This window comes from Lipotes vexillifer, unplaced genomic scaffold (assembly GCF_000442215.2).
Source record: "Lipotes vexillifer unplaced genomic scaffold, Lipotes_vexillifer_v1.1 scaffold982, whole genome shotgun sequence".
NCBI classification, from domain to species: domain Eukaryota; kingdom Metazoa; phylum Chordata; class Mammalia; order Artiodactyla; family Lipotidae; genus Lipotes; species Lipotes vexillifer.
Genome location: NW_006789467.1, coordinates 2,568,255 through 2,591,891, shown reverse-complemented (window position 1 = coordinate 2,591,891; position 23,637 = coordinate 2,568,255). Strand labels below are relative to the sequence as shown.

The 23,637-nt window shown below is 54.0% G+C and overlaps 1 protein-coding gene across 1 annotated transcript; it reads right to left on the bottom strand.

The window, feature by feature from the left end:
• Positions 1-453: 453 nt before the first annotated feature.
• On the bottom strand, positions 454-22,802 carry SLC47A2 (solute carrier family 47 member 2). Its single transcript, XM_007462670.1, has 17 exons — positions 22,646-22,802; positions 21,426-21,527; positions 21,135-21,203; positions 20,352-20,500; positions 19,640-19,682; positions 16,606-16,650; positions 16,336-16,433; positions 15,969-16,066; positions 15,463-15,576; positions 14,771-14,838; positions 13,571-13,679; positions 12,853-12,928; positions 12,499-12,568; positions 2,736-2,868; positions 2,571-2,665; positions 1,484-1,574; positions 454-674 (listed from the first exon to the last, which is right to left on the bottom strand). Exons 1-17 carry the CDS (start codon positions 22,766-22,768, stop codon positions 454-456), a joined length of 1,704 nt encoding a protein of 567 aa, XP_007462732.1. The 5' UTR covers positions 22,769-22,802.
• Positions 22,803-23,637: the final 835 nt, after the last annotated feature.

Genomic DNA, 23,637 nt, shown 5'->3' with positions numbered 1-23,637 from the left:
TCAAAGTCTGTGATACGTGAAAATGCTGGTGCCACGAGAGGACTGAAGGAAAGGTGACCAGACCGGCCCTGGTTGGGGCCTCACGGCGCCTGGATCTGCGGAGGGTGCGTGGGCAGGACGCAGATGGGGGTCTCCGCGCGGGGTCCGCTGGCCCCCTTTCCAGAGCTTCACAAAGGCTTTGTGTACAGACTTGGGCAGCAGACTCAGCCTAGAAGTATGCACTTCTTAATGTAACGGTGGCATTTGCCATTTTGTTTTGATTTGAAATCTCCAATTTGAAGCCATTTACGTTATTGAATAATGGTAGCAACTCCAGGAGCCTCGTCTTCCGGTCAGTTGAGGTCTTCTAAAGAGCAGTTAACCGCAATTCACACCCGTTATGTCACACGAGGCACCGGCTAAAGGTCTATTTTTGAGGATGTGGGGTGGGCAGACACTCTGCTTCCTTTCTTGCTAGGGCCTGGCAGTCAGGACCCTGATGACAAGCCCCACTACCAGCATGCCCGTCGCTGCCCCCAGAGCAGCCCCTCGGCGGATGGCCAGCTGTTTGGCCGACAGTCTGCCAGGGGGAGCTGGCAGGGGTTGGGCTGCTTCTGGAGTCCCAAAGAGGTCCAGATGGGCCTCGGGCCTTGAGTACATTGTCAGGGTCACGCCAGGGTAGCTGACCGTAGCCACTGCAGAGGCAAACAGGGGCCAGCTTAGCATGGGGGTGGGGTGGGGGGTGGCTTGGAGGTGCATGATCGACGCCTGTCCCTCACAGCAGGAGACGCCCGCCTTTTCTCTACGGCACGACCGGAGGAGAGAACTACGTGGGATGCGCAGGAAAGGCTGTCTAAGGTGAGATGAGATCAGACACACGTGCCTGTCTGGGCCTGTGTGATGCCTAACCTTCACCAGTGACCTCAGGGCACGTTTGAAACGCTTAGTTGAGCTGCCTTTGCATGTTCCCTCGTGACAAGTGAAGCCCATAGAGTCTGCAGCTGGTTCCCCACCGCAGGACGACGCACAGGCACTGGGATAACTGGGGCTTTGGGCCGTGATAACCGGCGCCCGCCCCACGGCAGCAGATCGGCCGCCTGGTGGGGTTCGGGGGGTCGGCGGGAAGCGCCCGCACGCTGCTGAGTCGAGCCAGGCTGACCTGCCCAACCCACGCCTGCAGGTCTCCCACCTGGGTTGGAGGTGAGTGCTGACAACACGCTCTAGGGTCCAACGGCCCGTGCTCCGACCTCGTCCTCTGCCTTTGCAGTTGCGGGATGACAGGGAAGAGACCCAAGCCCTCAACCCACTCCCTCATCTGAATGGAACCGAGGCTCACTGCCCCCCAGGCTGGGGAGGGACAGGGCCTGCTTCCCGGGGCCTCTTAGATAGCGGACGTTAGTGTCACCCTCCTGGCATTAGGACGGAGGTCACTGTCACGCTGAGGGAGAAAGGCAGCTGGGGCTCGCGCGGTTCCCGGTCACCCGCACACGCGGGGCAGCGTTACCTGAAGATACGACCGCTCTCTCAGGCCCGAGTCTGAGGCTGGGGGTCGTGCTCTCAGTGGCCTGGGGCGGCAGCCCCACACGTTTCTGCACCTGAAGGAGACAGAGTTGTCCGGTCGGCCTGCTGTCCACCCCGGCCTCAGCTGTGCCCTGCAGGCCGAGGTCACACACAGGCACTCCTCGGAGGCTCCAGACCACTGCAATAAAGCGAATGTCACAACAGAGCCACTCACAGGGGATTTCTGGTTTCCCGGTGCATATAAAAGTGATGTTTGCACGATATTGGAGTCTGTTAAGCACACAATACCATCGTGTCTAAAAACGGCTTGTCCCTGCCGCAGTTAAAAAGTGCCTCTTTGCTAAAAAATGCTAACCATCACCTGAGCCTTCGGCAGGCCATCAGCTTTTTGCAATAGTGACATCAGAGATCACTGATCACACCTCCCCATAAAGGAGATAATAATGAGAAGGTCTGACATATGATGAGAATTAGCAAAACTTGAGACATGAAGTGAGAGACGCTGCTGGGAAAATGGCGCCGATAGACGGGCTCAATGCGGGCTCGCTCCAGACCTTCAACCTGTAGAAACCACAGCACCTACAAAGCGCAGTACAGCGAGGTCTGTCCGTGTTCATCCTTCTGGGGGACTTTCCAGGGGTGGTGTTTCAGGGCTGTGCTAATCCGTTGTCTCAGGCGTCAGGAGGCCTGGATCCACACACGAAGGCAAACCCCCACTCCGCGGGGATTCGGTCCGAGAGCACCCCCCGCCCCACGCTCAGCCTGCAGCCTAAGCTGTGGCTTTAATGCCTCTGACAAGCAAGTGCCAGTCCGCCCGCTTTCAGTTCTTCCGAGAGGACGGTGACAGGGTGCTGTCATCGCCTCTTCCAAGGTCACAGCACCCTCGGGGCTCACCCATGTTCAGACGAGTTTGAGCCGTTGGCTTTAGTCTGGCCTTGGGCAGGCGGGCTGCTGAGGTTTCCTTTGTGGGTCTGGGGTGGTACCCGGACGGGGCGCCGCCGACACCGCACCGTCTCCATGACGGGAGACGTTGAGGCGCGCCCCTGGCGTTTTTGGGGGGCGGCACTCACCTCCTCCGCAGCCCGCTTCCAGTCCATGCAGGCGGTGTAGGTGACGAAGGCCGCGGCAGCCAGGAAGACAGAGGCCAGCATGCCCAGCCAGAGGCCTGCAGGACACGGGCCGGTGGGAGCGTCTGACGACGCGCGGGGCGCCCCGCCGCCCCCCACTCCACGTACCCGTGAGCCCCAGCCCGACCACGAAGGTCAGCACGACGCCCAGCGGGAGGCCGACGGCGTAGTACGTGACGGCGTTCACGACGGCCCCGAAGGCCTGCCTGCCGGTCCCTCTCAGGACCCCGCCGTAGAGACACTGCGGGGAGGCAGAGGGGGCCGGGGTTGGTGACGCTGAGGCTGACGGCGGTCTCAGCAGCGGGAGCTTCCGCAGGAATCTACGGGGCATGGCCTCGTTTAAGTCCATAGCACGGGACCAGGATGGGCCCTCGTCCCCCTTCCTTCCCAGCGGGGACCTGCGCGGGGTCACGCAGAAGCCGCTGCACTTCGGACACAACTCCAGAGCCCCGGTCGACACCTTGACTGCCTCCCTGGAGAGGGAAGGTGAAGTTGGAGACGGACTACCCACCGGCTTGGGAAACTGAACTCGCTTCATAACGGACTGTGTGCAGGTCTCCCGTTGCTGCTGCACCAAGTTACCACAAACGGTGGCTTAAAACAAGACATGTGGATTATTTTAGGGTTCCTGAGATTAGAAGGCCGAAATGGTCGCATTATGCTAAAGGTGGGGCTGGTTCCTTCTCGAGGCCCCGGGCACAATCTGCTTCACTGCCGTTTCCAGCTTCTAGAGGTGCCTGCACTCCTGCCCGCGGGCCCCAGACAGCAAAGGCATCGCTCTGACCTCTGCTTCCCCCCCTCTCACTTCTAAGGACCTCTGAAAACACTGGGCTACCTGGATAATCCAGGACAGTCTCCCCACCTCAAGACCCTCGGCTTAATCACATCTGCAAAGACCCCTTTTGCCACGTGACGCCCACAGGTCCAGGGATCACGATGTGGGTGTCTTTGGGGCGTTCTCCTGCCTTCCTGCCGGCAGGTGAAAGTGTCTTGTTCCGGAAGGAAGAGGCAGCCTTTCCCGCTGCTGCCCCATGACGACGCTCGCGTGAGACCTGCCTACAGAAAGCACCACCTGTTCACTTGACATCCTCCCAGCTCGACCCCAGACCTAATGAGCTGAAGAAATACAGGCTCCGCGCATGCTCCGTCAGCACTATTGCTCAACAGATGTTCGGTTACTTTTATTTTGTTAAGACGAGGGATGGGGAGTATTGTGTGGTTTGCTTTCCCACGTTTGAGCAAAGAGGTAAATGCGTTGGGGGTAGGAGATCTCTTCAACTTTAAAATATGGCACACATGTTTCTCATTAATATATATCATGACATAAAAGATGATCCTTTCTGGTTAAAAAAAGACTTCTGCCAAATTACGACTGATGTGCTCTGGACCAGTATTTCTCCATCTGGGGGGTGGTTTTGCCCTCCAGGGGACACGTGGCAATGTCTGGAGCTGGTTTTGGTTGTCACAACTCGGGGTGGGGGGGGGGGGGCACTGGCATCTAGCGGGCTGAGGACAGGGTTGTGGCTAAACATCCTACGATGCCCGGGACAGCCCCCCTACAACAAAGAATTATCCGTCCTAGAATGTCAGTAGTGCCAAGGCTGAGAAGCCCTTTAGAGCACTGTGAATTACAGAGACAGTTTCAGTGGGCCCGCTAGCCTGAGGCTGTGGGCCTGTTAGCGAGAAGCAGCAGACGGGTGGACAAGTGATTTTACAGAGAGCGCCAGTGAGACGAAACAGCTGGGGCAGGGGATGCTTGGTAAGTTCTCTGTCCCAAGTGGACCAGAGGCTGAGCGTGCGTGTAGCAGAGGCTGTAGCAGGCCCAAGCCTCCCACACATCCTGGACAGTGGAGCCTGTGCACATGCACAGAAGAGACACAGGAGGACCCAGAAGAAAGTAAACGCTGGGGCAGACTTGAAAACAGCCTGAACTGTGCGTGGGCCCCGGCCCATACTCGGCTCCTTCAGCAGAGAATGGAAGCCCTACCAGCGGTCAGAGGTGCCTGAGCGTCTCCTCCAAACAGTAACTGGCTGAACACTGAGCTATGCAGACATAGGGGTGACCCCTAGGAAGCTAAGCTTAAAAACAAGAAAAACAAAATACAAAACTGAGCAGAGACAGCAGCTGCCGTTTGTGGAGGAGACAGAATCACAGGCAAGACTAAAGAAAACAGCAGTCCTTGGGGAAAGGCTGCTCTCTGGGTTGGACCTACGGTACATCACCAAGCAGGCCTCAGTACATCTAGATGCCTGGTGGTCTAGTGGTTATGACTTGGCACTCGCAACATGTTTAGAAAGACTGGATTAATACAAAAGATTTTCTTTGACCACAACAGAATTAAATTAGAGATGTCTACCAGAAAGAATTTTGGAAATACCTCCAAATATTTGGAAATTAAACAACACACTTCTCAACCCATGGGTCAAAAAAAAAAAAAATCACAAGAGAAATTTTAGAATATTTTGAATGAAAAAAATACAATATATCAAAATTTATGAGACGCAGTTAAAGCAATACTTAGAGGGAAATGTATAGCTTTAAAACGCCCATATTAGAAAGAAAGGTCTCAAATCAGTAGCCTAATATTCCACCCTAGGAAACCAGTAAAGAAAAGCAAACTATGCCTGAATAAAGCAGAAGGATGAGCATAATAAGAATTAAAGTGGAATTCATTGAAACAGTCGACAGAAAACAGCAGAGAAAAATCAATGAAACCAAAATTCTAGTTCTTTGATAGTATCCACAAAACTGACGAACACTTACTAAGGATTTGACCTTGGTAAAATAAGACCAAGAAAACAGGAAAGTGAAGACACAAATTACCAAAATTAGGAATGAAAGAAGAGACATTACTACTTTCCCTAAAGAAAAGGATTGTAAGGGAATATTATGAGCAACTTCTTGCCAAAGATTTAGACAATTTAGTTGAAGTGAATAAATTCCTAGAAAGACACACATTATTAAAACAAACTCAACAAGAAATAGAAAGTGAGGGACTTCCCTGGTGGCACAGTGGTTAAGAATCCAGCTGTCGATGCAGGGGACACGGTTTTGAGCCCTGGTTCGGGAAGATCCCACGTGCCGCGGAGCAACTAAGCCCGTGCACCACAACTACTGAGCCTGCGCTCTAGAGCCCGCGAGCCACAACTACTGAGCCCACGTGCCACAACTTCTGAAGCCCACGCGCCTACAGCCCGTGCTCCGCAACGAGAGAAGCCACTGCAATGAGAAGCCCATGCACCGCAACGAAGAGCAGCCCCCGCTCGCCACGACTAGAGAAAGCCTGCACACAGCAACGAAGACCCAGCACAGCCAAAAATAAATTAATAAAATAAATAAGTTAAAAAAAAAAAAAGAAATAGAAAGTGAATAGATCTATAACAAGTAAATAAATTAAATTAGTTTAAAATCTTCTGACAAAAGCCAGACAAAAGCCCAGATGGCTTCACTGGTGAATTCTATCACATGTTTAAAGAAGAAGTAATGCCAATCCTTCACAAACTCAAAATGTATAGGTATGAGGAGAGAACACTTTCAAAATCATTCCAGGAGGCCAATGATATGCTGATACCAAAGCCAGATCAAGATATCACAAGGAAAAGATAAATATCACAGACCAATATCTCTCATGAATGTAGACACAAAATCTTTAACAAAATACTAGGAAACCAAATTCAGTGATATATATTAGAAAAGATATACGCCATGATCAGGAGGGTTTTATCCCAGGAATGCAAGGTAAAACATCTGAAAATCAATTAATGTAATTACACCATAGTAATAAAGGACAAAACCATGTGATTATCTCAATAGATACAGAAAAAGCCTTCTACAAAACCCAGCACGCATTCATGAGAAAATATTTCAAACTAGGAGAAGGGCTCTTCCTCAGCCTCAATAAGGGGCATTTATAAAAATTTTACAGATAACATATTTAATGCCACAAGGCTGAATACTTTCCCTTTAACATCGAGAACAAGGCACAGGTGTACGCTCTTGCCACTTCCACTCAACATCGTACTGGAGGTTTAGCCAGATGGAAAGGGAGAAGTTAAACTCTATTCACAGATGACATGATCCTATATGGAGAAAACCTTAAGGACTCCACACACCAAAAACTACGAGAATGAGTTTAACGAGGTCACAGGATAAAAGATCAATAAACAAAGATCAATTATCTTTCTATAAACTAGCAATGAACGACCTAAAAATGAAATTAAGAAAAGAGTTCCATTCATAATACCATCAAAAAGAACAAAATATTTGGGGATAAATTTAACAAAAGTAGTGCCAGATTTGACCACTGAAGACTACAGCACGTTGCTGAGGTAAATTAAAGAAAATCTAACTAGTCGGAGAGACATTCCATGTCCATTTTAACAATACTGTTAAGATGACAATTCTCCCAAAATTGCTCTGCGGTGTCAACACAATTCCTTTCAAAATCCCAGCAGGCTTTTTAGTAGAAATTAACACGCTGGTTCTAAAATACATATGGAAATGCAAAGGATCTAGAAGAACAAAAGCAATTAAAAAGAGAGAACAAGGTTGGAAGATTTATACTAACTTATTTCAAAGCTCACTATAAAGCTACAGTACTTAAGACACTGTAGTATTGGCACAGGATGGGCGTATAAATTAATGAAACAGAATTATGAATCTATAAATAAATCACTACATTTACAACCAATTCATTTTTGACCAAAGTGCCAAGATAATTCACTGGGGAGGGAATAGCCTTTCACACACCAAGAATGGTGTTGGGACTGCTGAATATCCACAAACAAAAAAGTAAACTTAGACCCTTACCTTGTACCAAACACAAAAATGGGCTCAAAATGAATCAGAAACATAAGTGTAGGACCTAAAACTATAAAATGTCTAGAAGAATTCATAGGAGAAAATCTTTGTGACCTTGGGTTAGGCAAAGATTTCTTATATATGACAGCAAAAGCGCGAGCCATAAAAGAAAAGAAAATGAGAAACTGGACTACATTAAAAGCGCAAACTTTTGCAGCTCAAAAGTTAAGAAAATGAGGGGGCTTCCCTGGTGGCGCAGTGGTCGAGAATCCGCCTGCCAGGCTTCCCTGGTGGCGCGGTGGTTGAGAGTCCGCCTGCCAGGCTTCCCTGGTGGCGCGGTGGTTGAGGGTCCACCTGCCGATGCAGGGGACACGGGTTCGTACCCCGGTCCGGGAAGATCCCACATGCCACGGAGGGGCTGGGCCCATGAGCCATGGCCGCTGAGCCTGCGCATCCGGATCCTGTGCTCTTCAATGGGAGAGGCCACAACAGTGAGCGGCCCGCGTACAGGAAGAAAAAAAAAAAAAAACAAAGAATCCGCCTGCCAATGCAGGGGACAGGGGTTCGAGCCTTGGTCCGGGAAGACCCCACATGCTGCAGAGCAACTAAGCCCGTGCGCCACAACTACTGAGCCCACGTGCCACAACTACTGAAGCCTGTGCACCTAGAGCCCGTGCTCCACAACAAGAGAAGCCACTGCAATGAGAAGCCCGCACACCACAACAAAGAATAGCCCCCGCTCGCCGCAACTAGAGAAAGCCCGCACACAGCAACGAAGACCCAATGCAGCCAAAAATAAAAAGTTATTTTTTTAAAATAAATAAATAAGAAAATGAAAGTCAAGCCACAGACTGGGCTTGCAAATCATATACCTGATAAAGGACTTATGTACAGAACATATAAAGAATTACTGGGGGAGGGGTGTGTGGGAGGGATGGACTGGGAGTTTGGGGTTGGTAGATGCAAACTATTATATATAGGATGGATAAACAACAAGGTCCTACTGTATAGCACAGGGACCTATGTTCAATATCCTGAGATAAACCATAATGGAAAAGAATACATTTTACAATATATATATGTATAACCGAATCACTTTGCTGTACACCTGAAACTAACACAACATTGTAAATCGACTACACTCCAATAAAAATAAAAATTAAAAACAAACTATACAAAAGCTCTTAAAACACAACAATAAGAAAACAAGCCAATTTTAAAATGGGCTCTGAACAGACACCTCACCAAAGAAGACACACTGATGGCAAATAAGCGTATGAAAAGATGCTCCACATTATGCGTCAGTCGGAAGTTATAAATTAAAACAGCAATGAGACACCACTATACACCCGTTAGAATGACTAGGATCAAAACACTGACAACACCAAATTCTGGCAAGGATGCCGATCAACAGGAATTCTCACTGATCGCTGATAGGAATGCAAAATGGTGCAGCCACTCTGGAAGGCAGTTGGGCAATTTCTTACAAAGCTAAACGTAATATTACCATGCTATTCAACCATCATGCAGCCAGGTATTTCCAGAAAGAGGTGAAAACTATGTCCACACAAAAACCTGCACAATAATGTTCACAGCTTTATTCATAATTGGCCGAACTCGGAAGCAACCACAATGCCCTTTAATGTGGTCCGTCCAGACAGTGAAACATCAGTGCTAAAACGAAACAAGCTGTCAGGCCACGAAAAGACCCAGTGGAGGCCCCTTACGTGCACATGACTAAATGAAAGAAGCCAACCTGAAAAGGCTACGTGCTGTTTAACTCCAGCTATAAGACACTGGAGAAGGCAAAGCTACAGAGACAATAAATAAGATCAGTGATGGCCAGCGGGTGAGGGAGGGGGACAGCGGGAGAAGGGGAGGAATGAACAGGGGGAGCAGAGAGGATTTTTATGGCAGTGAAATTATGCATATGATTCCTTTTTTTTGGGCCCTAACTGACCAGGGATTGAACCCGGGCCACGGCAATGAAAGTGCCGAATCCTAACCACTAGACCACCAGGGAACTCCCATGATTCTCTTTTTTTAATTGAGGTACAGCTGATTTACAATGTTGTGTTAGTTTCTGCTGTACAGCAAAGTGATTCAGAGATATATATATCTATATCTATATTCTTTTCCACTATGGTTTATTACAGGATGTTGAATACAGTTCCCTGTGCTATACAGTAGGACCTGGTTGTTTATCTATTTTATATATAGTAGTTTGTATCTCGTATGATTCTATAATGGTGGGTCCATGTCATTATACCTTTGTCAAAATCCATAGACTGTACAATGGCAGCAATGAACCCTATGGAGAACTATGGACTTAATTAATTATAATGTATCAATATTCTTTCATCAACTAAACAAATGTCCTGCACTAATACCGGATGTAAATAAAAGGGGAAAGGAGGAGTGAGAGGGGTTTATGGGAACTCGCTGTATTTTCTCAGTTTTTCTGTAAACCCAAAACTGGTCTTAAAAATAAAATCTGTTTTTAAAGTTTTAAGACAAACAATACCAAGAATTGGCAAGGGAGGGGGAGGAACTGGAATCCTCATATATTGCTGGTGGGAATGTAAAATGGTACAGCTGCTTTGGAAAACAGCTTAATGGTTTCTTAGAAAGTTAAAAATAAACTTATGGTTCAACCTAACAATTCAAATCCTAGGACTCTACCAAGGGGAGCAGAAACATACGTCCACATGATGACTTGTACGTCAATGTTCCCAGCAGCCTTAGTCACAACAGCCAACACTGAAAACAACCTAAATGTTCATCACCTGATGAATGGGTAGACAAAACGTGTTACAGCCACACAATGGACCATCATTCAGCCACAAAAAAGAAATGAAGTCCTGAAAAATGCTACAACATGGACAAACCTCAAAAGCATTTCACTAAGTGAACGAAACCAGACACGAAAGACTGTATGATTATATTGTATGATTCCATGTCTATGAAATATTCAGAAAAGGCAAGTTCACACAGACAGAAAGCAAGTCAGTGGATTGCCTAGGGCTGGCCATGCAAGCAGGGAGTGACTTCAAAACAGGCCCTATGGGGCTTCCCTGGCGGCGCAGTGGTTGAGAGTCTGCCTGCCAATGCAGGGGACACGGGTTCGAGCCCTGGTCTGGGAGGATCCCACATGCCGCGGAGCAACTAGGCCCGTGAGCCACAACTACTGAGCCTGCGCGTCTGGAGTCTGCGCTCCGCAACAAGAGAGGCCGCGATAGTGAGGCCTGTGCACGCGATGAAGAGTGGCCCCCGCTTGCCACAACTAGAGAAAGCCCTCGCACAGAAACGAAGACCCAACACAGCAAAAATAAATAAATTAAAATAAAAAAAAAAAGAACAGGCCCCAGGAATTTTGGCGGGGGGGATGAAAATATTCTAAAACTGGATTGCAGTGCTGGCTGCCCAAGTATAAATTTATTTTAAAGGATTGACTTATGTACTTAAAATGCATGAATTTATGGTACGTAAATTAAAACTCAAGAAAGTTATAAAAAATATAAAATAAAGATTAGGTCCATGGAACACATAAATTAAGAATGGTATAGATCGGGTCTTCCCTGGTGGCGCAGTGGTTAGGAATCCGCCTGCCAATGCAGGGCACACGGGTTCAAGCCCTGGTCCGGGAAGATCCCACATGCCATGGAGCAACTAAGCCCGTGCCCCACAACTACTGAGCCTGTGCTCTAGAGCCTGTATGCCACAACTACTGAGCCCACGTGCCACAACTACTGAGCCTACGTTCCACAACTACTGAAGCCCGTGCACCTAGAGTCCGTGCTCCACAACAAGAGAAGCCACTGCCATGAGAAGCCCACGCACCGCAACAAAGAGTAGCCCCCGCTCGCCGCAACTAGAGAAAGCCCGTGTGCAGCAACGAAGACCCAACGAAGCCAAAAATAAAAATAATTAATTAATTTAAAAAAAAAAAGAATGATATAGATCTAGCTGGGGGAAAAGATGATAGATGCAGATACACAAGCTCTAAGGTCCCTTGCAATTGCTAACTATATGTCTGCCTCGGGTTCCCTGGTGAGCAAACTGAACGGAGAGGTGCTGCCTTCAGAACATTTAGAAGCCAGAGCGCTCCCTGACCTTACATTGCAGGAGGAATCTCTCAGCCGTGGCCTCACCTTGGAGCTAGAGAAAAAGTAATAATAGTGTCCTTAACACTAGCCCATGACAAAAGCAATAACAGAACCCATAAGATAGTTTCTCTTAACGTTCTGCGGTAAAAGCTATGGCTTCGATGCCGAAAACCAGCACAGAGCAAGCGGTCCTGCTGAGGTCAGAAACGTGCTCCAGGTATTTGCCCGGCTACACTCAAAGGCCAGTCCTGGAACAAACAGGCAACTGGGCAGAGAGCACTGGGGCTTTTGGAAAAATCCTCCACGAACAGCTTCTCCCAAGGTTATTTATTTTCCATAAGAGTTGATGATAATTCTCGTGCAGGTGCTTGCCCCAGTGTTCTGTGCGGCTAGCTAAGCACTCACTCCATGAAGAGATGTGGATTTTATGCTCGGGATGCCTTCCTGAAAGATTCACGGGACCCGAGATGTGAAGCAGAAGACCCACAATTTCAAATTCTGCTTATCAAATGAGACTTTAGTGCTTTCTTTCTTTATGCGATGCTTTTAAAAGTTCACATAATTCAAACCTGCACTAAACGGGACCTGCCCTTCAGCGATCACAGGAGCAGGAAGTCAGGCCCGCTGTGCTCCGGGCCGACCCTCTCCTCCCAAGTGTCCCTTTACTCTGGCAACTGGCGCGACTGCTCCTGGCCCCCGCTCTGGGGAACGAGGAAGGGACGGATTCGTGAGTTTACACTGGGGCCAGTGTTCAGGATTCTGCTCATCTGCGTGCGTCTCTGGCGTGTTGGAATTGCACAGCAGAAGGGGGCTCATTATTTTGAGTGACAGAAACAACACGAGCGGACACTTCGGGCGCCTCTTCTCTGGTCAGCCCTCTCTGCGAATCGGTGAGCTAACGCTCACAGCCCTGAACGGCCTCGGGGAGGGTGCGTGAAAGTGGCGGGGTCAGAGCAGGACTCACACAGACTGCCTCAAACAGGTGGAAGACGACGTAAAGCGGCAGGACCTTGCTGACCAAGGCGACCACTTCCCTGCAGGAGAACGGGAGCGGTAAGACACGAGCGCATCCTTGGAGTGCCCTTCGTGTCCCTTCTATTCTGCCCCTGCCCCACGCCAACGTAACTGATGCTCCTGTCTCTGAGTTTCCCTGTGTCTGGGGGACACACATCTTAACCCCCCGAGAAGCCCCCAAATTTCGCCCTGCCCTCTGGTTGGTGCCCTCTACCGACAGGTGAGCAGTAGAGGGGGCGTCTCTGGGGACCAGCTGGGGAGCACCTGGCATCCCCAGAAGTGAGTGAGAGAACCGATTACCTACTCGTCATTGGTAAAGATGTGGCCCAGTTTATTCCTCAGAAGGCTCAACAGGGTGCCCACAAACAGCGAGGTGCCAACTGTAAGAGACCAAAGGCACAGCCCAGCTTCCACCTGTCCAGCCCCACCCCATGTTCATTTGGATTAAGACCCTCGTTTGTGGTCTGGCAAGGAGGGCACCACATATGAAACGCCTTTCCTCCTGTGGTTCGCAAGTGGGGTCCCTGCACCGGCCGCAGCAGCATCATTGGTAGCTGGTTAGAGGATGCATATTCTCAGACCATCACCTCCGACCTACGGAGTCAGAAACTCCGGCAGGTGGGGTTCTGTGTTTTCACACACACACACCCCTACCCCACCCCCAGGGCTGAAGCCTGAGAGCCACTACTCTGCATGAGGAGCTGATCTGAGCCTGGCAGCTGCAGAAAGCAGAGGCAGGATGGACACAGATGGGGCCACTCTGAGGGCTGGGATGGGCAGGTCCCAAGCTTGTGGAAAATCTGGCAGGGCAGGCTTGAAGGAGGACTGGCTTTCCCAGAGTCACACTAAGTGATGGAAACTGACAGCCCAGAACCCCAGCGGCAGGGAAGGAGCGGAAGGGGCACAGCAGGCTTGCTGCTCGTCAGAGGGGCTGTTCTAGGCCACGTGGCAGGTATAACAGGTTTGGAAGGTGAACCGTTGGCTCCCAAGCCCTCCCCGGCCTAGGTCCCGACCCCACCCACCTGTGCAGAGGGTGCCTGAGATGGCAGATCGCTTGGCTTGCACGGTGTCTGCGGCTCCCAGGGCCGTCCCCACTCGGAAACAGACCGCGATGCTGAGCCCCATGGGAATCTGGGATCAGAGAAAAGGTGTGGTGGTTAGAGGCCCCCTCCTGCCCCGGGGCCGAGAGGGAGGCAGGATGTGTCCAGGGGGCGGGGCCCGCGAGGCTGCTGGCGACAGGGCGAGACCTGGGAGGTGGGGTGGGCTACCCAGGGCCGGCCAAACCCACCGGGCCGGGCCGTCAGACATCACAGGCAACCGAAATCAACGCGCTGCCGGAAATACAGGAGTAAATGCGTGTTAAGAGGTGGATGTGGGGGCTTCCCTGGTGGCGCAGTGGTTGAAAGTCCACCTGCCGATGCAGGGGACACGGGTTCGTGCCCCAGTCCGGGAAGATCCCACATGCCGCGGAGCAGCTGGGCCCGTGAGCCATGGCCGCTGAGCCTGCGCGTCCGGAGCCTGTGCTCCGCAACAAGAGAGGCCACAGCAGTGAGAGGCCCGCGTACCGCAAAAATAAATAAATAAAAATTAAAAAAAAAAAAAAAGAAGAGGTGGATGTGGTCTTAACTATGTTAGAAAAGCTCCCTGTAAGAAGAAAAGATTCAGCGGAAGCCATCCGTAACAAGAATCACCTTATAAATTAGTTTAGTGCATGTAGATTTTTGCAACTCCCTTGATTAAAGCTAGGGTCACAGACTGCATGCCCCAGGAGGCCAGCAGGTGCTACACGAGTGACACGGGACAACCCACGTGTCCGGGGCAGAGGAAGGAGCTGCAGGGACCACGGTGGACGTGAGGAAATGCCCTCACGAGGGCCACTGTCCCCCAGCGCCCACCAGCTGGGGTGTGCAGGAACATGGGCTCACTGCTAAATGGCATGTCCCATTTTTCAAAAAAATGCAAATATCTAGATTGTGATGTGAAATCTCCCTATTTTAAATGGTGCTAATTAATTCAAAACAATTGCAACATCGTGAATTCAGCGGAGCAGCCGTGGGCCACATGTGTCTGGCAGGGCCTGGTGGGTGCAGGAGGTCCAGAGGGTCCCTCGGGGGACAGAGACAGCCTTTGAGGGGACAGCCCCCCCTCCTCTGACACCCCCAGGCCGTCAGGGGGCCGGGCTAGGGGCAGGGCATGGCAAAGGCGCCCCCATCGAGCCTCACCATGTAGACGACAGTGGCCACCTCGTAGATGATGGCCTGGGCAGAGAGGTCGAGCACGCTGAGCCGGCCTGGGGGTGGCGGGGAACATGGTGAGTGCCCGGCCGGCCAGCCCACAGCCCTGGGCTGACAGCAAGCCCCTCGCTCAGGGGCCAAGGGGCCAGTGGTTTCCAATGGCAGATGCAGCAGAGAATGCTCCCGCTTGGGCTCCAGCCCTCCAGGAGACCCCTGCCCAGATGTTACAGGGTCAGGGTCTCTCCTCTGTGTACGAGGTGTGATGAAGAAGGGAAAAACTGGACCAGGGCAGGAAGGCAGAGTTCAGTTCTCAGCCCTGCCGGGTGACTCCGGACCACCTAACTCTTGGGGTCCATGTTCTCATCTCCGATTGGGCCAGGGGTGGGCTGGAAGGTTTCTAGGGGCCACCCCAGCCCTGGCTGTTTGGACCGAGTCCGCTGATGAGCACACAACGTGCCAGGCGATGCCCACAGCTGCTCACGCATCAGCGGGACCTCACTCCCTCGCTGACTGACCACCACGCCCGGGTGTCCACTCAGTGCCACGCCTACGCCAGGCAGCGCCGGGAGCTCACGGCCCGGTGGGGAGACGGGCCGGGCTGGGGGACCACCCATCCGGGGGAGGGGGTCCTGAGCTGGGGGGCGGCCCACGCGGCTCCCTGCACCCTGCTGTCCACGTACCCATGAGGAAGCTCCCGATCTCGTAGGCCCACCACTCAATGCAAGTCGTGAGCATGCTGGGCACGGCCAGGCGGAAGAAGGGGCCCCAGCCCTGCAGGCACTGGCTGGACCAGCCTAGGAGCAGAGGCCGCCAGCTGAGCCGCGGTCCACCCTGCGGCCCCGCCCCCTGCCCCGCCCCCTGCCTTTGGCCCGGGCACCTGGCATCTTGCAGGGGGGCTGGAGGGGGCTGGTGGGGGGAGTAGGATGCCTGGCCAGTGCCCCTGGCGCTGTCTCAGGGGCTAAGAGCTGAGAACCTGAGGCCTGGGAACGGGTTCGGTCCAGGCTCCACCACGTACCACCTCTGTCCGCACTGGATGGGGAAGCCTGGGCCTCGGCGGGGGGGGGGGCCGGGGAGGGGGCCCTGAGGGACGTGCGGGCAGGCCCGGGCCAGGCCTCCTGCAAGGGGCTGCAGCTGGAGCCCGCCTGCCGCCTGCCCGCTCAGCCCCCAGGAAGGGCGGCCCTCGCACCTGCCCACGTGTCCAGGTGCAGTTTCTTCCTGATGACGCAGAGAAGCAGGAGGACGGCCTGCGTGAACTGGGAGACCGTGTTGGCACAGGCCGAGCCCCTGGCAGAGCAACGACGGCAGGGCTGGGGCCACAGCTGAGTGCCGGGCCTGGGCGGGGAGGGCCACGGGCCTGGCTCTGCCGGCACCCCATCCCAGGATGGGCCCCATCCGGGGGAGACCCACTCTGGGCCCCTTCAGGCAGGCCAGGCAGGGGTGGGCAGCGGCTCCTCACCCCGTCTCCTTAGCAGCGGGTCTCCAGAACCCCAGGGAGCAGCAGCCCCCGGTTCCCCACGACCCCCGGATGCTGGGCCCCCAGCCCCGGTGCTCACCTGACCCCCAGGCCCAGCACGGAAACCAGGATGTAGTTGGCCAGCCCGTTGACACAGTTGCCCACGACGCCGCTGAGGACTTGGGGCCACATGATGCCCTGAAGTAGGTGAGGGTGAGACTGAGGGGGGTGGTTGGAGGCTGGGGACACGCAGCTCCTCGAGGGCCCCCGTGTGGCGATCAGGATGGGGCAAAGCGCAGAGGGGACCCCGGGCACCCCGCCCACTGGAACAGGGTGGGGGCTGGGGGCAGCTCCGGCCAGGGACCTGTACCTGATTTTGCAGATATTTGGCCAGCAGGCTGTAAAGAAAATTTGCCTGTATAAAATAAACACACACACGAAGTAAGCAACTACCAAAACACCACCAGACGGACACTAACAGGCACTTCTTAGGTGAGTTGGGGCAACTGCCTCACCATGGTACCGCTGGGACCCCAGAGATGGGCTGTGTGCTGACCTGCACTCCAGCCCCCAGCCTGGGACCAGCAGGGAGGTGGCCTGAGAGCCGCAGGGCTCCTGAGCCCAGACCCACAGGTTGGGACACCCTGGGCCTGGCTCGAGCCGCCAGAGACAAGGACCTGGAGGGGGCAGGCCTTGGACTGAGGGAGCGGGCGCCCAGGGGTGTGGCAGCAGCAGCCTCGGCAGAGCAGGTTGGAGACCGCACAGGGGTGGTGGGCCTTTCCCCGTCTGCCGAGGACAGAGAGGGCCTGTGCGTCAGTGTGTGTGTCGGGGGCACCGCCCTGTCCTTTCTGCCCTCTGTCAAGGCCTGGCCCGGGGCCTGCACCCCCTGCGCACCCTCCCCTCAGCCCTCCGCCTCTCTTCCGCACCGCTCAGTCAGCAAGAGCAAGGAGCTGGGTTCAGACGCTGGCTCTGCCTCTTGTGAGCTGTGTGGCCTTGGGCAAGTTACTTAACCTCTCTGTGCCTCAGTTTCCTCACATGCAATAACATGCATGTGAATCCCTAATATTTATACATACATTCATATACAAAGTTCACATTGCAAAGTGCTTACAAAACAGTATTTGGCACATTTAAGTGCTCCAAGAGTTAGGTAAGCATCATGTAAACACTGAGTCATTATGATTCTTATTTTATTGGTAGTTAAACTCTGCAGCACCATTGTACAGGAGGGACTTTATTCGATAAAGTTGCTGCCACAGTGATAACGTGATGTTTCCCCCTGACACAGCCCCAATGGCTCTGTTTGACAAGATACCTTCACTTGGTCTGAATAGCCAAAGGCTCGGAGGAGAAAAACCAGACTTTTCAGGTGGTTTCCACGATACAGAAGAAATGTGGAGCTAGCCAGGCCCCAAAGAGGTCATGGCACTGGCCTTCCAGACAGGAGGAGGGTGAGGCTGGGGCTCCCTGCCAGGCCTGGCATCCCCTGTGGGCACCCCGCACGCATTCACCCCGCCCCGCCCCCTTCCCAGCCCCCTCCTTAAGAGCTCTATCCCCAGTGCTGGTGTGCAGAGGAGGATAGGGGGCGCTGGAGATGAGAGGATGGACTTCCCGGAAACAGCACTGCACCACAGCAAATCAAACAGTGTAGCAATAGGTTAGGGGTGGACACACAGACCACTGGGCGGGTCTCGAATCTCAGAAACTGATCGGAGTGGATGGACTGCTTATTTAGTATTTAATAAATTAACAGAGAAAGGAGAGAATATTCAATGAGTCTTAGAAAAAGTCTGTTAGATTACGGTCTTAAATGTAACGACAGAAACCATGAAAGGGTTCAGAGGAAATATAGGCAAATGCTGCTACAATTTGCAATGGGTTCACTGTTTTTAAGCCCAAAGACACGTCATAAAGGATGGGATTTACGGGACTGTTACGTATGCATTAAAAACTCTAAGTCAAAAGTTTCGAAAATTAGAAGGCAAGTGAAAAACTGAAAAATGTTTGTGACATGTCAAAGGGTTCAGAAATTATTTAACAAGAGTTAAAATAATTTAAAAAAGATGAACCCACTAAAATAAGCAAAGGATACGGACAATTCACAGAAGGAAAACAAATGATCAACAAATACACGAAAAAATGCTCGCTTCATTAGCAATAAAATGCGTGTTAAAATAACTTATTTCTAATTGGAAAAAAATTTTTAATAATACACTGTGCTGATGAGAATATTGTTCTTGGGGGCAGAAGTGGTACAAATTGGCATCAAAAGCCATTGACAGGGCCTCCCTGGTGACGCAGTGGTTGAGAATCTGCCTGCTAATGCAAGGGACACGAGTTCGAGCCCTGGTCTGGGAAGATCCCACATGCCGCGGCGCAACTAGGCCCGTGAGCCATGGCCGCTGAGCCTGCGCGTCTGGAGCCTGTGCTCCGCAATAAGAGAGGCCACGACAGTGAGAGGCCCGTGCACCGCAATGAAGAGTGGCCCCCGCTTGCCACAACTAGAGAAACAAAGACCCAACACAGCCAAAAATTTAAATAATTAATTAAAAGAAAAAAAAAAGCCATTGACAGAGCAACTCTAATTCCAATAACACATCTTAAGGAAATCATTCCAGATGTTCACAAAGATTTTTCTATAAGAACGTTTATCACAATCTAATCTATAATAGTGACTACTGCAAACAACCTAAATACCTAACATGTAGGGATTGGTTAATAAATTATGGCACTAGGGGATACTACATTGCCTTTGAAATGGATATTGTGGAAGGCTATTTAATCATATCAAGAGACTAATGACATATTTATTTGAAAGGGAAAAAACAGGTTATAATACAACATACACACATTGGCCCCGTTTCACACTACGCATGAGTCTGTATGTTTGAACACACATGCCCACGAAGAGAAATAATCCTGGAGAGAAGGATTAACCTGTGTTAATCCTTAACAGGTTTAACCTACCACAGGTTAACCTGTGGTAGGATTACAGATTTGACATTTTTCTTCCCCAGGCTTTCCAGAATTTCTCCCATAAATGGTTTTCTAATCAGAAAAACATGTGCTACATTTAAAAAATAATAATATTGTAATAACTTTTTCTTTTCTTTTTTATTTTTTGACCTTGCTGCGCGGCATGTGGGATTGCAGTCCCCAACCAGGGACTGAACCTGTGCCCCCTGCAACGGAAGTGCGGGGTCTTAACCCCTGGATTGCCAGGGAAGTCCCCACGCTACTTTTTAAAAGTTCAATCTGCACCAACCAAAATGAGAACTTTTCTCTGGCCCCTTCGGCCGCCAGCATGAGGGCCGATGGCCACCTCAGCTGACGGGGAGCCAGGCAAAAAGCCAGAATCTCGGGGAGTGTGGGCCCAACCTCCCCAAGTTCAGCAGAGGACTTACCGGGAGCGCTGGGATGTAAACATGCACGTACTCCTGGGCTAGCCTGCGGGAGAACCAGGGCTCTGAGCGGAGCAGCCTGCGCCCCCGGGTGTGAGGAGAGGCTTCAGCAGGCTTTACCCCTGAGACAAGACCCCCAAGTCAAGTGGAACCTCAGTGGTCGAGGGAGGCTGCCACCACGTGCTAGGAAGGCGCAGGAGGAGGGGCCCAAGGACCCCACCACGGGGTCTCAGGGCTGAGGAACTTGAATTCGGGGTGACGTGTGGTTTGTAAGGGAGAAAAAAGGTTCTATCACATCAAGAAATAACCAAATTCCACGGGCATAATATTAAATGAGCAAGGTGTTCCCATGAGAGGGCAAATCTAAAATTAATAACAAAGCGTGTGATTCATCAGAAGTTGGGCTCAGTCCTGTTTCCACTGTTTGGAATTTGGGGTGGTGCACCCTTCACTTCTTCAAAAAGCATCTCGGAGGCTCCAACCACGCGCTGGGACACAAACGCAAACACCACGCAAATCCTGTCTTTTCCTCCTCAGTTAAAACTGGCCGTTGGTCTGCCCTCTGCTGGCCACGGCTGGAGCAGCAGGCTGCGCGGGAGCAGCTCCAAAGCAACCCCGCAACGTCCCAGAGGGGCCGCGCTCGCGACGGCTCGGGACCCAGAGGAGCGCGGGGCCCGGGGGTGGGCTTCGCCAGGGTTCCCCCCGCCCGGGGTACCTGGACACGGCCGGGTCCTGCCTGCAGAGCAGCAGGATGTGCTGGGTGTTGAGGAAGAGCGCCCAGCAGGGAAAGCAACAGAGCAGCAGAACCAGGGCGCTGCGCTGCAGGATGACTCCCACGTGCTTCCTGTTGGGGCTGCCGAAGCTCTGAAACACAGCGGGTCAGCGCCCACGCCCCGCGCACCTGCCCGCTGCCCCGGGGGCCCTGCCAGGGCTGGGGGCGGGCGGGCACCGCAGGCTCCCGGCAGGGCGGGGTGGGGCAGCCCTCCATCGCACCCGGGGCGGCCACTGCAGGGGCTCAGCCTGCTCACAGAGGGACAGCAGCAGCTGTTTGCTGAGCCCCAGCCTCCGTCCGCCCGTCGTGCCCGGCTCGCCAACAGCTCCCGATGGGGGAGGCATCGCCCCCCCCGCCCCCCGGCGCGAGAGCACCTGCCAAGTCTCCCCGGGGGTGAGCGGCAGCCAGGCCCACCGTGAGCCCGGGACCCCCAGAGCTGAGCCCCACTAGGCTGAGGGCCCCTGAGAGCTGGAGGCCCCGTCCGTGGGCCCTCGCACTCGAGGTCAGGGGACTGTCTTTCCCTCCAGGGCTCTCTCGCCTGGCTGCCCGGGCTCTTTTCAAGGGGAGGGTCTGGTCCCTGCAGCACGCGGCCCTTGGGGGTGGGTGTGCCAGGGACAGTTGCCTCCGCCCAGGGCCTCACGAGCTCCCAGATCCAGGGGACATTAAGGGGCCTCAGGTGGGCCCCCAGCCCCACCGTTTCTGCAGCAGCTGAGGAGGCCCACCTACCTGGGACATTAAGGTGTCACAGGCCGAGGACAAGCCAAATCCAATGGAAACTCCGCAGACATTGACAAACTGGAGACACACACAGGAGAGAGCGCAGTCTGTCAGGCGGAGCCCGAGGGGGGACCCTGCACCTGGGGGGTTGCCCAGCAGCCCGTGACCCGTCCTGGCCGGGCCCTGCCCGCGCCATGTGGTGTGCCTTGGGCGAGGCCCTGAGGTCCAGCTGTGCCCTTAGGCTGTCTCTTCTCCCCGGAGCCCAGGGGGGAAGGTCCCTGCGGCCCTGGCTGTACTCACCGCCACCGAGAGGGTCACTGCCGCCAACTCCACCTTGCCCAGGTGTCCGCAGAACACGGAGCTCACGACATAGGTCATGAAGTTCAGCATCTGGAAGAGGAACTGGAGGACGGTGGCCACGGTCAAGGGCCCCCCAGTCCTGCCGACCCCTCACAGCCCAGCCCCACCAGAGAGGCTCCCCAGGCCCTGCGAGGCCGAGCAAAGACCCGCAAAAGCCCCTTGAGGCCACAGGGCAAGTCACCCAGAGCGGGGGAGCGAGCATGCGGCCGAGGCTGCTGCAGCAGCCAGGCTGGGTGATGGGAGGCCCGGGTCCCGCCCCATCCCCCGCTGCGCAACTGCATTAACCCCTGAGCCCCGGTCTCCCTGCCAAGCAGCACCCAGCACAGGGGCTGGAGAGGGTACCGCTGGCGATGCTATCGTCACCAGCTCATCAGGCCACGCACAAACAGAGGAGCGGGGTTCAAGACACCAAAACCTTAGGAACGGCTCTGTCCAGGGGCTGGGATTAGAAAGAAGTTTCTTCTAACTTTTCGTGTTGTCTGAAACTCTTACAGCGAGCACATATTTATTAGCCTTTACGGTGAGAAAAAATGCATCTAAGCCATTTTCCCTTTGGAAATAAAACAGGCAGAGGCAGCCCTTCTCCTGCAAACGCCCAGAGGGGACCCCCAGCTCCCCTCACTCGCCCTCTCGGCTTTCAGCCCAGCCTTCCCGTGGGTTCCTGAAGGACATGCCTGCCCCTTCTGACGGGGGCGGGGGGGGGGGGAAGGGGCGGCCCACTGCTGAGGGTCTGGCTGAGTCTGAGTGATGGGGACGGGGAGGAGACTGAGGGTGGGCTGCTTGTTTCCTTGGCTCCTTCATGGGGTTTTGCACATGTGGGGTGTGGCTGTGCCCCTCTACCCAAGGTCCTGTTGGCTGCGCTCACTGCCCTCACCCTCTCCAGAAGTGGTGACAACTCTCGCCTCTAGTTCTGTCAAGGGAGGTGGGGAGGGGTGGGAACAGCCCCCCTCTCTTGCTTGGGGGGGGGGGGGGGGCGGGGGGGGGGGAAGGGGCTGCCCACTGCTGAGGGGGTCAGGCCCTGCCAGGCTCTAGGCAGCAGCCCCTGGGGCCACCTGGACACAGTCATCATGGGCAGTTTCTGGGCAAGGTCGTGAGCAGCCCCTGCCCGGCCCTCGCGTCATGCCTGGATGGCGGCCCTCCACTCACCGCCGCCTCCTTACCAGGGGTCCAGAAAGGACGACGAGCGTCCTCGCCTCGGCCCCGAAGCCGACGGGGACCAGCCTGCGGAGGGCAGGGCAGCGGCTCCCTCGGCCCGGGGGGACCATGTCCCGGGAGCCGTCCATTCCGAGCCCAGGCAGCAGCCACGCCGCAGGCCAGAGCACCCGCGCAGCCAGCCTCGCCCAGCCGGCCGGGGCACCGCACAGCCTGGCTAATGAGTAAAGAGTAAAGGCTGGGAGGAGGGGCCGTGCCACCCAAGGGACCGGCCCTGCCCCCCCGCCCACGTGCTGCCTGGCCCACTGGCCCCAGAGTCACCTCCCAGGGGGTCAGCAGCAAAGGCCCAGGAGGAACAGGTTTGGGCAGGCCTGGGGGGCCCTGAGGACTCCCAGGCCCAGATGAAGAGAGGCAGACTCGCTCTCCCGGGTGGCAGAGCCAGGTTCCGGCGGGCGGGTGAGGTGGAGGGGGCGCCCAGGGCCAGTTCTCCGTCTAATGCCCAGACGGAGGGCATTCAGTGGACCGGCCTGCAGGGCACACTCCTCGTCCGGAGGGCAGGTCCTTGTCTCACAAATGGTGACGGAAACCCACTACGCCTTCCATTTCCCTCTGCGGAAGCTCTCTGTCCCCAGGCTACCCTCGGGATCGCTGCCCGGAGCCTTCTGGAAGCAAGGCAGGGCTGTGGGAATTCCCGACCGTCCACCAGCGCGGGAACTGCTCCCTCTGGGTTGGGGGCTTCCCAGGCCTCCCAGGTGTTGACTTTCAAACAACCGCTTCCAGCCTTTTCCAGCGAACGCCCCACTCTTGTTGCAGTGACTGCAAGTTCAGCCAGTGCCACGTGCAGCGCCTGCGGGCTCTACCCCCAGTTCAGTTTTCCAGGATTTCGGCCCAGGGGCGCTGGCACGGAGTCTCCGAGCAGAGCAGCCAACCAGCCCCGCACATCATCCCGCAGCCGGTGAGAACTGCGGGGTCAGCGAGCCCCTATCCACGGCCCACCGCT